The sequence below is a fragment of the Carassius auratus genome, chromosome 25 (genome assembly GCF_003368295.1).
Source record: "Carassius auratus strain Wakin chromosome 25, ASM336829v1, whole genome shotgun sequence".
Taxonomy (NCBI): Eukaryota; Metazoa; Chordata; class Actinopteri; order Cypriniformes; family Cyprinidae; genus Carassius; species Carassius auratus.
This window is the reverse complement of record NC_039267.1, coordinates 22,826,273-22,842,384: the sequence shown is the minus strand read 5'-3', so window position 1 is coordinate 22,842,384 and position 16,112 is coordinate 22,826,273. Positions and strand designations below refer to the sequence as shown.

The window sequence follows — 16,112 nt, the reverse complement described above, 5'->3', positions numbered from 1 at the left end:
AGGACAGAGTCATACCACTATTTAAAGCAGCAACTCTACACAGGAAGTGAGAGGAGAGAAGTCTCGAAGATCTGAATTTCCAGGTGTCTTGTTTATTCTGTTCATAACAACAAATTAAGAATTTGTCCTGTCTTCTAACAAGCAGATTCTGTTTTTCATGAGAAACATAATGCAGCTTATATTGTCAGTTGTGTTTGTCAGCTGTTGTTGCTTAACAAAGACATTTTTTGTTGTGAATCTCCATCTGAAAAGTAATTTGACTTAATTATTTCATGAAGTCATGTGGCTTATGAATGCTGGTGTGGTTGGTGTGGTAGATGTGCTGCCTCTAATTTGTACTAAGTGAAATGAAAAAAAGCCTGCATTATAGTAATTTTAAACATTAATTTGTATAAACAAAGTCATGAGGATTTGTGGGGAAATGTGTTTAAAATAATGTCACAGTGAAACAAATCTTAATCATGCTTAAATAGGCTTTATGTATCTTTTCTTTTGATCTATGCCTGGAAATTTTAAGTGATTCATTGGGTGCAGAGGCTCTTTGTGAGCTCACAGGAGCTGTCACATGTAGTTCTTGGAAACTTTGATATTCAACGTGCCAAAATTATTTTATCTTCTTTGCAGATACTCACACAAAATGACCAACAAATGTTTCAAATATGATTTTTTTTTTTAAATAAATATACGTTAACAGGGCTGAGAAGCAGTAGCAGGGTGATTTGGAGGTGAGGGGTGATTCAGGAGTTATGTCAATCTCTTACCAAACTAACACCAAAGAGAGAGAGTGAAGGGAGATGTTGAAGGGTGTGGTTATACATGCACTTCCCTTTCCTCTGATCTTTATTAGTTAAGACATTCAAATCTCCAAACTTGCAGCAGACTCTGAGCTCTACTGTACACCGTCTGGATTCACACATAGTTTCCTCGTCAGCATCAGGATGTGGATTATTCTGTTGGGTCTCACCTCTGCACTACTGGCCTCCTCGAGATCAGAAAATACCACAGGTAAGAAGACTCTTCATTAGGAACATTACACAGCTTTCCTTGAATTTTGACTGACCTTTACAGAGTATGAATGGAGCAGGGCTTAGTGTGTGTCTGAGGACAGATAAACAGTACTCACTTGTTTATTACAGTGGAAAGGGCGATATGCTGAGCAGATTAACATTTCAGCATTACAAAAACAAACCAAAACAAAGTGAAAGAAAGATTCTGGTTCCAGATTTTTCCTCACATTAAAATATTCAGCTTGTGTTGTAGCATCTCTGTACCACCTCCACCCAAAAATGCACTCTCTGTTTTCGTAAGTAGTTACTGTGGTAACATTTTGTTCTGAAATTTGTCACATGTAGTTCTTGGAAACTTTGAAGGTTGACTTGCCAAATCTGAGTCGGGTGAATTAATCTGATAAATCTTGCTACTGTGGTTTATTATATTATATCATTGATCTCTTCTTCACATCTTAAATCCTATCTGAGATTCTTTTTATCTGAACTATTGATGAAAGCAATACCAATGAAAATCCTTAATTGAGAACAAAATTAAGCTTGCTCAGCTCCACAGTGTTTTTGGTAAAAACTCGGCATGAAAGATGTCAGAGTGAGATGTGTTTGTTTTGAGGGAACTGTGGGAAACTCTTTGTTGGCTGAAGAGACTTGCTAGTGGGCAGGAGTAAATTTATGCTTTTCAAAAGAAAACCAGTGACAGCTTCAATGGAATCAAAACTCAGGTCAAGTCAAAAAATATATCATATTAAACAAAACATTTAATCAGTCAATAAATGAATAAAACAAATAAACAAATAATGAACAAAAAGGAAATTAAACTAAAGGTAATGGTAAAGGTCCTGCCCTTCAACAGAGCACAATGTAAGGATGATCAAACAAAGGAACTGGGCTCCTCCCCAAACCAGGACAGATCAAAAACAAACCCAAAACAACCAGACCTGTGACATGAGTGAAAGAGACCTGTCAAAAAGAAAGAAAGAAAATGAAGGACAGAGTGCAGAATTGTACAGTCACTGGAATGTGAATGAGAGAATGTGAAAATTATGATCAAACTAAATTGACTGATTGAACTGTAGAGAATTGTCTCTCTGTGAGTCATCAAATCCAGAGGAGAGAGAGGCAGACAATGTTAAGTCAAGTCACCTTTAATTATATAGCGCTTAAAACAAAAAAAGATTGTGTCAAAGTGACCCCAACTAAGCAAGCCAGAGGCGACAGCAGCAAGGAACCGAAACTCCATCGGTGAAAGAATGGAGAAAAAAACCTTGGGAGAAACCAGGCTCAGTTGGGGTCAGTTCTCCTCTGACCAGACGAAACCAGTAGTTCAATTCCAGGCTGCAGCAAAGTCAGATTGTGCAGAAGAATCATCTGTTTCCTGTGTTCTTGTCCTGGTGCTCCTCTGAGACAAGGTCTTTACAGGGGATCTGTATCTGGGGCTCTAGTTGTCCTGGTCTCCGCTGTCTTTCAGGGCAGTAGAAGTCCTTTCTATGTGCTGATCCACCATCTGGTCTGGATACGTACTGGATCCGGGTGACTGCAGTGACCCTCTGATCTGGATACAGACTGGATCTGGTGGCTACGGTGACCTCGGAACAAGAGAGAAACAGACTAATATTAGCGTAGATGCCATTCTTCTAATGATGTAGCAAGTACATCGGGTGTTATGGGAAGTGTTTCCGGTTCCGGTTTACCTAATTAATGCAGCCTAAAAATCCTTTAACGGATTTGGATATTAAAAGCATATTAGTATGTTATGTGTAAGCCAGGTTAAAGAGATGGGTCTTTAATCTAGATTTAAACTGCAAGAGTGTGTCTGCCTCCCGAACAATGTTAGGTAGGTTATTCCAGAGTTTAGGCGCCAAATAGGAAAACGATCTGCCGCCCGTAGTTGATTTTGATATTCTAGTTTTGAGAACGTAGCGGACGTAGAGGAGTATAATGTAAAAGGAGCTCATTCAAATACTGAGGTGCTAAACCATTCAGGGCTTTATAAGTAATAAGCAATATTTTAAAATCTATACGATGTTTGATAGGGAGCCAGTGCAGTGTTGACAGGACTGGGCTAATATGGTCATACTTCCTGGTTCTAGTAAGAACTCTTGCTGCTGCATTTTGGATTAGCTGTAGTTTGTTTACTAAGTGTGCAGAACAACCACCCAATAAAGCATTACAATAATCTAACCTTGAGGTCATAAATGCATGGACTAACATTTCTGCATTTGACATTGAGAGCATAGGCCATAATATAGATTTTTTTTAGATTAAAAAATGCAGTTTTACAAATGCTCGAAACGTGGCTTTCTAAGGAAAGATTGTGATCAAATAGCACACCTAGGTTCCTAACTGATGACGAAGAATTGACAGAGTAACCATCAAATCTTAGACACCGTTCTAGGTTATTAATTGAAAAGTTTTTAGGTCCTATAATTACACCTCTGTTTTTTCAGAATTTAGCAGTAAAAAATTACATGTCACCCAGTTTTTTTATATTGACTATGCATTCGTTAGTTTTTCAAATAGTTATGTTTCGCCTGGCTGCGAAGAAATATAAAGCTGCATAATGGTGAAAGTTAACACTATGTCTCCTGATGATATCTCCCAAGGGTAACATGTAAAGCGTGAAGACTAGCGGCCCTAGTACTGAGCCTTGAGGTACTCCATACTGCACTTGTGATCGATATGATACCTCTTCATTCACTGCTACGAATTGATGGCGGTCATATAAGTGTAGTCCCTATGATACACCTTCTGTCACTTTGATTGATGAGTTTGACCTCTGTGACCTTTCCCCTCCCCCACGTTGTGTTGACCCTGTGACCTATCAACATGTGAAAACCGACATATGCAAAATTCCAACATCAATCTTTGACCTCCTGGCATGACAAAAGATGTTTGTACAAATGTGTGACTGTTTCAGAGCGGTGACAGGACAAGAATGAACTCCCTAGGAATGTTTTTAAAGATTTTATGGTCCGTCCTGAGGAATGTTTTTTTGTAGATTTAAATGTTCCTACATCCTGGGGCATTCCCCATCTGGTGTCCAGTTGCATTCCAAGTCAGGGCTTTTTTGTTGTCTCTCTCACACACTCTAAGGAAGGCAAAGATATTGGTTTTAATGGCAATAATTAATAAACAATTCTATCAGATCATGAGATCACAATATGTGTGTGCTCGCATATATAATCTAATGTATAAAATAATTTAAATAAAACGGGTAACATGACTATTGATAAATTGGTGATAAAACAATAAATAAATAAAATTACCCCTACATTTTCCAGGAGAAAATCTTCCTTGTGCAAGCATGACAAATCTTCAATTGAAATGTTTAAGTTTGAAAAGCTCTCTTCCCCCCTCTCTCACCCTTTCTGTATCATTCATGCATGCATGTGCATTCATTCACCCCGAGTCTTATTCTCTTCTTTTAAATTAAATTAAATAAATAAATTATGTGAAATTTCCTTAGAAAGCCACATTCAAAACATTTTCGATGGTTTTATGGTTTTATAAATTGTAACATTTATAAAACAAACAAAACATTTATGCTAGTTTTTGTCATCACTAAAACTATAAAAAGGTTGTACATTTTACCAGGATCGGAAAAATATGTATTTTAACAGGCCAAAAGGTAAGGGAAAATAAGTTTGACACAATGTTTTTAAGGGATCTTCTTTTTTGACAAACCTACATTACAAATGGAAAAAAAAAAATTCCCTGAGATGTTCATTATCCGATTGGAAATGGTCTTATTTGGTTGTCTAAATAATGAGGGGGTCTAGATGAAGCTTTTTAATCGTATCGAGAATACATTATTTTATATTCATTCATCATATTTTATTCAATATTTTTCCTCTTCTATCATGGTTTTCTTATAATTTTACTAATGCATCAGAATGTGGATTTTTTCCATCCAACATGAAATTAAATAGATGTATCAGCCGAGCTTGTTTCAACTCTTTTTTGTTTGTTTGTTTGTTGTTACCATTTTCTTAGCTCATTATTTTTTACTTACATATAGAATAGTTATCTACGTACTGCTCAGAATTGACAAAATGGCACTATGCTGATTAGGAGAGACACAGAGGAGAGGAATTGTTGAATAAAGTTGTTATTTTTGTTTTCTTCCTTTACAAAAGTATTCTCATCACTTCATAATGTTACGGTTGAACCACTGATGGCAGGTAGACTATTCTGATGATGCTTTTCGTACTTTCCTGGACCTTGACACTGTAATTTGGCATTCTATGGGACAGTCTCAAGCAACAATCTCTCTTAAATTGCATTCCGAAGACGAACAATTCGAAAACATTTTACGGGTTTGAACAACATGGGGTTAAGTGAATAATGACAAAACTTTTATTTTGGAATGGTGTATCCCTTTAAAAGTAGGCCTTTGGGGCTGTAACCATGGGGCGACAGAGCATATCAGGCATGGCACAAAGAGCAGTTAAAAAATGAATATAAAGAATTATTTTACAATTTGTCATTTCAATCAACACATTATACTGGAAATAATACTTTAAAGGAATAGTTCACTACAAAAAAAGTATTTCCGTCTTTAACTACTCACCCTCATGTTGTTCCAGACCTATAGGACCTGTGTTCATCTTCGGAACACAAATTAAGATATTTCTGATTAAATCTGTGAGCTTTCTGACCCTCCGTAGACAGCTTGGTGTTCCTGGCTAAGACTTACTAAAAGTGGTGCAAGTGTTCTTTCATTGTTTGTTTTCGGCAAAAATTAGTTTGAAGAAAGAAGAGTCATTCTATTATTTTGTATAAACTGAACAATAATACACTTAAAATGTTAATAACAAAAAAAAATTTCAAATGCTGTCCCAATCTAAATAATCTCAGTCGTGATTTTAATAAATCTTAAGTCATCTGAACAAACAATTTCACAGTGAATAAAGCATGCATTTCATCGCCTATTTCTATGTTTTTTATATTTCATATGTTAAATGGTCCATTAGCCTTCTCAGGACTTTGGTATTACTTCCTGTCCTATGTGTCAGTTTGTAGTCTTTCTGTTTGTTGGTGTTTCTGTTTTCCTGGTTATTTGTTTGTTTTGTTACTTTCATCAAAGCTCCGGCAGTTCAATCTTCCCTCTGCCTTCTCTCCCCCATAGTACCATGTATTTGCCTGTCAAGCTACTACCCTTAAGAGGCAAATAAGATAAAGCCAATATTATAGTAAGCTTTGAAAATTAAACATAAAATTAAAGAAAGACTATAATTGTTATATATATATATATATATATATATATATATATATATATATATATATATATATATATATATATATATATATATATAAAACAGTCACATATGAGGCATCTATGTCATACAATATCTATTCGTTCACCCTCAGTTCCAGTCATCATTTGTCACTTCATGTTTTAACATTTCTGGGGTTGTACTCTGATGGTTGTATTAGCTTCTTCTTCCTGTGCTTTACTTGAGGAAATCAGTCTGTGATTAGATCCATGCCTCACCTGCTCCATTCACCCCAGCAGTGTGACATCTAAAGTTTGCCAGACATATGTGGTGTGTTATTAACTAGTCCTAAAGCTTTTGATCTTTATGTGTAGTCACCTTCAGTCTCTATCACTGTTTCCTTTCTCTTCCTTCTTCTGATGTTTCAGAAAATCTTGCTTCTAATAAAATTGACTCATTCCTATCGTTAATGTTTCTCCTGCAGTTGTACGCTCAAGGAGCTGCAGCTTTGGTGGAGTGTTTCACGTGGAGGGGAGAGAACGCTATAGTCTGATGTTTGAGGAGGCCAGGAGGTTGTGTGAGCATTTAGCCTCTTCACTAGCCAGTCTGGAGCAGGTGGAAAAAGCCTACAATAAAGGACTTCAGACGTGCAGGTTCTTATAGTCAGATAAACATAAAGAAATGACGATTAAGCATACAGAATCGTTAATATTTTGCACTCCACCTGAATATAAACTTACATTTTGTCTGCAGGTATGGATGGATAAACGGCTCAGAGGTGGTGATACTCCGTCACATCCAAAATACAAACTGTGCCGGCAACCAAACCGGCATCATCAAAATAATTCAAGACAGTGAAAAATATGATGCCTTCTGTTATGATGCTGAAGGTTTGATTTGAACCATATTCTGCAATTTTTAATCAACAAACAATCAATTATCTTTTTAACAAAGCATTGCATTTTTAATCAGATACGTCAGAGAAGAACTGCACAGCTATGATTGACCCTGACAGTTTAAACAAAACAGATGGCAACTCCGTCTCAGCATTTACAGGTATGACAGTTACCAAGGAATAACATTTTGACTGTATTTGGAAGGAACTTTTGTCTGAAGTATATTCATGAATTTTATAAGAAGATATCAAACCCATTGACAGGATGTTCACATTTAATGTACAATTTTATATTTAATGTTTGTTTGATTTTTAGCACGTTATTTGTACACTTGCTTAAAATCATTGATTAGCTCTTTTTATTTATATGCTACAGTGCCATTTGCATTGGCACTGCAAATTTAATGTAGACCCCCCCCCCCCAAATCCCCTTCCACACACACACAGACACACACACACACACACACACACACACACACTAAACAGCAGTGAACGACTAGCACAGTAAATGATTTCACATTGAAACAATGGAGAAAATTGTTTGTTTGACATTCATTATTAATACTGTAATGATCCTCCTAACAGACAAAGTTTAAAATGGGGTCAGATTTTACTGTGTGAGAGAACTGCAGGTGTTAAAGGAATGACTTAAAACAGAACAGAACCAACTGTGTAATAAAAAAAAATATTGCACTGGTTTTTCTATTTATCTTTATAAAGAACAAATAAACCAATAACAAATGAACAAATAAACCAATGTTATAATTATTTATTACAGATATGTCAAAGAGCAGTACCACAGTAGTCCAAATGACGATGCATTGCATTTGCAGTCCACTCTTAGTAGATTTTAAAACACTGATGGTAGATTTTCATACCCTTACCATCTTTTACCAAAACTAGCCATCACACACTAAATGACTGAGGATCACACACTACTCACACAGAAACTTGCGCCTTGAACAAATGAAAACAATATGTCATATATATATATATATATATATATATATATATATATATATATATATACCGTAATTCAAAAAAAGCAGGCCTTTATTTCTAATTCCATCTGTTTGATAAGTAATTGTTTTAAATAACCCATTTTAAATTAAAAGCGATAGCGTTCAAGTGGACAGAGATCATAACATTAACACAGAATCAGTTCAGAATCAATCACCAAAAGAATCAGTTCAGTTCAGACGCTCTGTGTGTCGGTCTGCTTTACGCTGAATCACACATGCACAGTATCATCAGCTCCTCGGTTCACGAATCAGACGCGTCTGACAGAAACGGTTCTCAGTTCAGTGTACTGGTTATCCGAAAACTGATGCAACTGATGCGGTTCTTGACTGGAAAATAAGAAACGCTCCGGCAGTGGGCGTGTACGTTCGATATCTGGCTCTCCTGCACAAATTTCCCCCCGGCCTATATTTAAGACCGGCCTTAATTTTATCTCTTAAGCAGAACAGTTCTGTAGATCAGTGTTATCTTTGAATTCATGTGTACATGCATCAGTTTTACTTGTTCTTAAGTTTCCAGAAAAACCCTGTCAAACTTTCCATCCCTGCACAGATCGATTCATTTCTTTAAAAATGACCGCATAAATGCTAAGCTGTTTTGATTTAGTTTTGGCAGTGATGCTGGTTGTCAAATAAATTCAAGTAATACCTATAAGACACCAAGTTGTAGTTCTGCATATTTTTCATTCGACAGAAGTCACAACACACCATACAAATGCTGGAGGGGATGAGTCTGAAAATTCAGCATCTGAAGACACATTTGTGTCTGAGTCCTCCACTCCAGTTGACTGGACGCAGAGAAGCCCCACACAGATCCCAGTGGAACAGAACCGCACTGATCAAGCAGATGATCAGATAAACCATGATACACGTGGTACAGAGCTCACAACTTCCTCAGGACTGAGTAAGACAGCATCTATCAGTGAAACACCATCAAATAAAACAGGTGACATTTTCTGTTTAAAGTCATGGGGATTTGAACCATATCTATCTTATCATGAGTTCATTCTTTACAAAATATACAGTAATACACTGTTCTGTTTCTTAATTGTTACTGAAAATGACTTCTTCCCTCTTCTTTAATCTTTTCTGTTACTGTGCTTCTGTTTTTCTTTTATGTAATTAATTGCAAATTCATTCTGAGTCTACTATTTGCTTTAAGGCATGATTAAACAAAATCATTATAAGGCATGAAAAAAACAAAAACGCATATGCTCGTTAGGTATGTTTTGAAGCATGAGCTGCACTGTAAAAAATTTCTTGTTGTTTTTACAAAAACTTTTTGGCAGCTGTGGTTGCCAGAATAATTTTGTAAAAATACAGAAAACTGTAAACACATTTACGTCAAAAACTGTTAATTTTACAATATAAAGCTGTAATTTACAAACAAGAAAATGTGAATATAAACCAGTAAATTCAACAACACACAAAATTAAATCTGTTTTGTACCTTGAAAATACTGACAACCACCATAATAATAAAGATGGTACTGGATAAGAGAAAGCCACATGAAGTATCAAAGCTCATCACAAGTAGCTTCACCACAAGCAGAAGTATATATTAACATATAGAAGGTGCACATTTATGGAAACACAAAACACCATCATGGTAACACACGTGATACTTAAATAATGCAAAAAACTTTCATTAAGCAACAGAAGATGTAACATAAAGCTCAAATGTACATAACTGATAACAAGAACTATTTAAAAACATGATTATTTAAACAAAATACTTTCAAACGTGGAGTGTCACGCAGGGAATTCTGGGAATATCAGTTTACAGTTTTAGACTGTAAATTATACATTGATTTGTTCTTTTTTTACTTCTAAAAGCTGTATAATTAACAGAATTTTACTGTAAATTTACATTAAATGCTTTGTTAGATCTTTTACAGTTTTCCCTGTATATAGTACGGGAACTTACTGTTAACCTATTATCAGTTTTTTTCCGTAGCGTTTTTACAAAATTTTACAGTTAAAATTACACTTATTTTTTACAGTGTGGTTTATGTTGGTCATATGCTGGCCCTAAGCTGATCCTGAGCAGGAGCTAGTTGCTGAGGACCAGCTTAAACCAGTACCAATGCTTCAAAACACACATGATCAGAATATACTTTTTATGTATTCTTTTTTATACAGGGTTAGGTCAGGGATCTTCAACAACTCCAGTCCTGGAGGCTGTCCTGCAGGCTTCACTATCAATCCCTGTTTGAACCCATCTGTCTTTTAATTGAATGCAATTCTGAACAGGAAGGTTTCCAGTCCTGCACCTGCAGGGTTTACTGCCAAACCCACTTAAACAAACCTGAACCAAAGTAATCAACTCTTACTAGGCATGCTAGAAACTTCCAGGCAGGTCTATCGAGGCAAGTTGGAGCTAAACTCTGTAGGTCAGCAGCTATCGATGTCAGGACAGATCCTGAGCTCCTGTAATCATAATCTTACACGTTAAAATGCCCCGATACCAAACGCAGATACCACACAGCATGTGATAAGTGCCATATTCAGACAAGAAACTCTGACAGACAGCAGAATGGAGTTATTAGAGATTAAGGTTGTCTACATAGGATATTTATGCAATGAATATAATGTTAAACATCCAGTATTTACGCCTGTATAGCTGACATGCGCAAGCTAATAAATAATTCCCATTATTACTGGAAAGTTTGTAGTTCGGTCAGATTTGTCAGAAACAAGTAAGTAAAACAATGCACAAGTTACTTAAAGAGCGAGAGAGAGCGTGCTAACTTCTGTTGTGTGATCTTTGATGTTCACTCAGCACACGCATTTGGATTAAAACTAAATCTTAAAAAAGACAGTTTATAAGGGCATTCACTATAAAAATAATTTGCGCTAGCGAGTATGTTACTACTGTCCCTCTCGTTCTGCAACAGTACAAACACATGCACATGTTGTGTGTTTTGCTTACTTGAGTGTTTCTGCATTATATGAGTGGCTTTGGAATATTAATCACAGCACATTTCAGGTAAAAAAAAATAAAAAAAAAATCCAACTTCTATTTGTGAAAATATCCCAGGTGATTTTAACAAGTGGTTCCCGTCATTATTGCAGAAAAGTGTGTGATTATAGTACTAAGTCGCTGCAATGAAGCTCTAATACTATTAAATTACAGATTATGAACCACAGAGGAAAAATATTAACAAAGAAAGTTGGAAAATATATTTTAATGGACATAATTAAGTGTTAGAATAACCAAAGGATATACAGTCAAAACAAAAATTATTCAGATACCAGATATATATATATATATATATATATATATATATATATATATATATATATATATATATATATCTTTTATTTTAATTTTTTTTTTTTTTTTTTTACTAGTGGGTACAGGACACTATAGGTTATTTATGTAAGTGAGGATAGCAAAATGTGATAAATTATATCCAACAATTCTTTATACAGTGGACTACCAGTAAAACTGATACAAATTTGGGACCAAAAATTATTCAGACCAGGTCTTGGGAAATAAATTGAAGTTCAGGTTTGCATGAACTGGATGACAGCATGCCCAGGAGATTACAGGTGTCATTAAGGCTAAGGCTTGTTCAACTAATTATTGATAGTTGTCTAAATACTGACACTGGTTGATTGTAATCCATTACTTACCTTTCTATCAAAGTTATCAAGATGAATTAGTTATTGTCATATTTTATTACCATCTTCTAAACTATAGAGAATAAACTCTGATAATGTGAAAGGTTCAAGGTGTCTGAATAAATTTTGGTTTGACTGTATCTATTTAGTAAATTAATTTAACCAGCTAACATTATACATTCTCTTTTGGTTTATGTACCCAATATAAAAAAATAACAAATGAAATAAAAATATCGGTATTGGTTACTTGGTATCAGCAAGTACCAAAAATATAAGTATAGTATTGGGTGAGTACTGGAAAAAGTGGTAGCGAGGGTAATTGTTAAACTCAGCAGGACACTGACCCTTCAGGACTGGAGTTAAAAACCCTGTTTTAGGAGGTATGATCACCACCCTTGACGGATGGGGAAAATGAAGGGCTGTGTTTTTTTCATAGTACATATACAGTCGCAATGCTACTCATTAAGTACAGCTTTGTCTGAATTAAACTGTGGAATTAACTGTGGAATTAGAATTTTGAATCCCATGATTACATTTGCAGTACAAACACAAATGCAAAACAAAGATGATCCTGAGTTTTGTTGAATATATTAAATCTGTCAAATTCAATTCAATTCAAGTTTATTTGTATAGCGCTTTTTACAATACAAATCGTTACAAAGCAACTTTACAGAAAATTATGTTTCTACAATATTTAGTAGTAGCTAGTAGTTTGTGCACATTTGACAGGATTTTAGAAAAAATGAAAAATAATAATAATAATACAAGACGTAGTCAAAAGCATCATGTTTTTAAGTTAATCGGATGCTTGTCCCTTACAGCTTTTGGTTGTCTAAAAATTTTAAATATCTGTTTGATTATTTGCTGATGGCAGACAAACCAGCAGTTGTCCTCAAATATTGGGAGAACAAACGAAAAGGGAAAAGCATGAAAATATATATTTTGTCTATTAAGAACACACACCCAAACTGCTGACATAGTGATTATTTAGCAATTTGCACTCTGACTTGCACAACTGCATTGCTTTTTCTTTATTGCTTGGTTTGAAATAACATCTCCTTGATTCTTATCCTCAGACTGGCTCATCCTTTTGCTCACCATCATTTTGGCAGTTCTTCTCATTCTGTTTGTCTGTGTTATTGTAGCAAACAGAAAAAGGTACGTTGTACATACAAAAATACCACCAGCCTCACACACTTTGTACAATTTGTACTTGTCTACTTGTGTTATTTACTGAATGTTCTTGAATGTGTGTAAAAGAACATTTGATTGACACAACTATTATAAAAGCTAAGTTGCTAGTCTTGCCAAGTGGGTTTAGAAACCACGATATCATCACTCTCGTGTAGATGAACATACGCTGCTTTTCTAAAGGAAGGCTTGTGGTTTCTTAAATGTAATACTTCAATGTTGCTTGGGTGGGGTGTGATAGTGTTGGCGTTTATCAGAGCTGGGATCATCTTGATGGTACTTCCTCTCTATGCGTGCACCCACAAGTGTGGGTATTGAACAGGCCCTAAATGTCTTTTAAATCAAGTGCACTTATGCACATATGTGCTCCAAAAGAATAAACAGACAGTAGACAACATTTTATAATAAAAATGACAAAATACAGAAACAAAGCTGCCAGCAACTGATTAAGTTACAGTGTTATTGGGTTTTAGTGAATGTGCATGTTTTATTTTCCCACAGATGGTGTGGCAAGAAACAGAAATTGATTATTACAAAAGAGAGCAGCAGAGAAGGAAATGGTACAGCAGCTTCATTCACAAAGCAGCAGGAGAATGTCAAACTCATGAATACTGAATCTGAGATCTAATGTAACAGATCAGTGTGGATAAGTGAATGGAGGAAACCCAGAGGAATGAGAACACCAGCAGTTTTTCACGAACACCTTACAATAAGGATGCACTAATATGCCTTCATTCATGCTGAACTAATGCACAGATAGTCTTGAGATGATGGATGATTTGTAAAGAACTAAGCCACTCATTACTTACATCAGCATCTGATCAAATGTTTGATTAATAGACCCGGTTTCACTGACTGATCTTAGACTAAACCAGGATTAGGCCATAGTTCAATTAGGACATTTAAGTCATTTTATTATTGTGTTCACCACAGTGAGTCAAAGTGTGTACAGTATTCCAACTTCCAGCTGTCTGGTTTAAAAAAAAAAGAGCATTAGCTAAGTATTTGCAAAGATATGACTTGTAGAGGCACCTGACTCTTAAGTAATATGCTCCCATGGTAATGACTTTAATTTTTCTTTGACATTTCTATCAAAGCACAACTACAGATATGTTTTTTTTTGTAATGTAAAAAAACAGTACTAGCCTAACTAAAATAAGTTTAATTAGGTCAAACATTATTAGACACTAGTAAACAGTCAGTAATTAAAATCAAATAAAAAACGAGCAATAACACAAATAAATTCAACAGAGAAAATACTTATAAAATAAGAAATTTAATTTTTAAAAAAGTAAAATAAAACTGCATATTCGTAACTGTATATATTATAGATTAAGTCTTGTGAAAGCTACACAATTCAAGGGCAGTGAGTGATTATCTCTAACTGTTTGTTGAACGTTAATGAAAGACAGCAGTAAGTGAATTAGGCTGTTGTCCTGTCCTGTCACCCAATCACAATGCTCACCATCACCAGCACCTGTTGTCAATCATCTCATCATAACAATACACAGCTCAGAGACCAACTTTGTCTGGCCTTGTGTGAGAAAGAACTCCTTTTACCTCTTCTCTCACATGTCTTCTGAGTATCTTTGTGAGCAGCATGTTCATCGCTACTTGGCACCACCTAGATGAGATGTGCTCCAGTCCTCCATCACCTTCCATGATCTCCAGCATCACCTGCAACACAGTAGTCTTGCATAGCCAGACCTCCAGACTGATGGCTGAAAGTCTGGAATTCATGGCAGCTTTCATTGGTCAAGACCCACCCATGATGCCGTTTGACCGACATGTCAAACAATAAATCAAAGTTTGTTTTGCTTAGCATCACGTTTCAGGACATGAAAATGTCACCATTATTAACAGACCATTGTGTAAAACTCTCGGACGTTTTTGAAAGATTCTGTGCCACGAACTTTAAGTATTTCACAAACTTTTGAAACTCCAGTGTTTAGTTAATACTGATAAGTGCTCGTTGCCACAGTTGTAAACACTGGCTTTCTTTTTTCATGAGGGGGTTTGGTGCCATGGCATCTTTGTTTCCAGGCTGAATGTTAAAGAACGCAACACACACGTCTCCTGGAAATCCTGTAAAATTCAACCAATCCATTGACAACTTTGACACTCCTAAAGTGTTTCCACTTTTGTGTGCCATATGCATCAGACATTTAGCCAACGGTCCATGGGCGTGATGTCTGAGGCTGAGACTAGCAACACAATAACAAACTATACTATCATCCAGACATTCATTCCAACCTGCTGCATTTCAGTTTACTTCCCGTTGTTTCATATTCCGCACCACTGTCCATATGCCTTCAAGTCTGGTGATTTCATAACAGTGTCACTTTAAAACCTAGTGCACAGATTCAATATAATGAAAACATCTGATTTTTCTAAAAAGAAAATTGTGATGTAATGATTTATTAAATCAGATTCCTGGAAGTTGAAATACATGGCTTTGAAACATTTTTGTAATTCATTCACACTGTTAGTAGCTTACTAGATGTTGATAGGGAATTAATACACATGTAGTTATCAATAAATCATAATGCTTAATTTATTAATCATTGCCTGGTTCCCCAAAACGTTCTTATCGCTAAGTAGTTCTTAACCTATTCCTTAACCTCTCTCTTAACCTTACGGCTTGATTCCTGACACGTTCGTATGCTAAGTATATCTTCTGTAAGTCAAACTTTAGTAAGGTTGGTCTGGAGCATTCGTAAGCTCTCTCTTAGCGTTGTTTGAGCTCAAGACTCTAGTCGCTGCCACTGTGCAGCAGTCTTTCGAAACCAGCGCAGCGCAGTACAAGTCAAACTATGGTATGTTGACAATGTTGTGGCTCAACAATGATTTTATCTTATGGACATTTTAAGACTAATCATAAAATATGTTTGCAATGGATACAGGCCTATTTATGAAGTTGACTTTATGTGGTATCAGAACTAATATGGTGGTAATTAGCCTAGGCTATTTCTTAATGTCATTAAAGCATTTAAATTGTCAATAACTTCTGACAATTAATTTGGCTCTAAATGGCTAAGATCTATAAATGTGTAAGCATGGTGGTGTCCAGTAAGCGACCAACAATGGCAGCGATCCAACGTGTCCTTGTATTGAATCAAAGATGGTGCCGGCCATTGCTGGCATCTCCAGAGTCTTGG

The 16,112-nt window shown here is 35.7% G+C and overlaps 1 protein-coding gene across 1 annotated transcript; it reads left to right on the top strand.

Moving 5' to 3' along the window:
* Window positions 1-842: 842 nt before the first annotated feature.
* Window positions 843-15,879, top strand: LOC113043667 (CD44 antigen-like). Its single transcript, XM_026203175.1, has 7 exons — window positions 843-1,005; window positions 6,708-6,876; window positions 6,977-7,113; window positions 7,196-7,279; window positions 8,832-9,083; window positions 12,840-12,921; window positions 13,456-15,879. The coding sequence occupies exons 1-7, from the start codon at window positions 939-941 to the stop codon at window positions 13,580-13,582; spliced, it is 918 nt and encodes a 305-aa protein (XP_026058960.1). The 5' UTR covers window positions 843-938; the 3' UTR covers window positions 13,583-15,879.
* The last annotated feature ends 233 nt before the right edge of the window (window positions 15,880-16,112 follow it).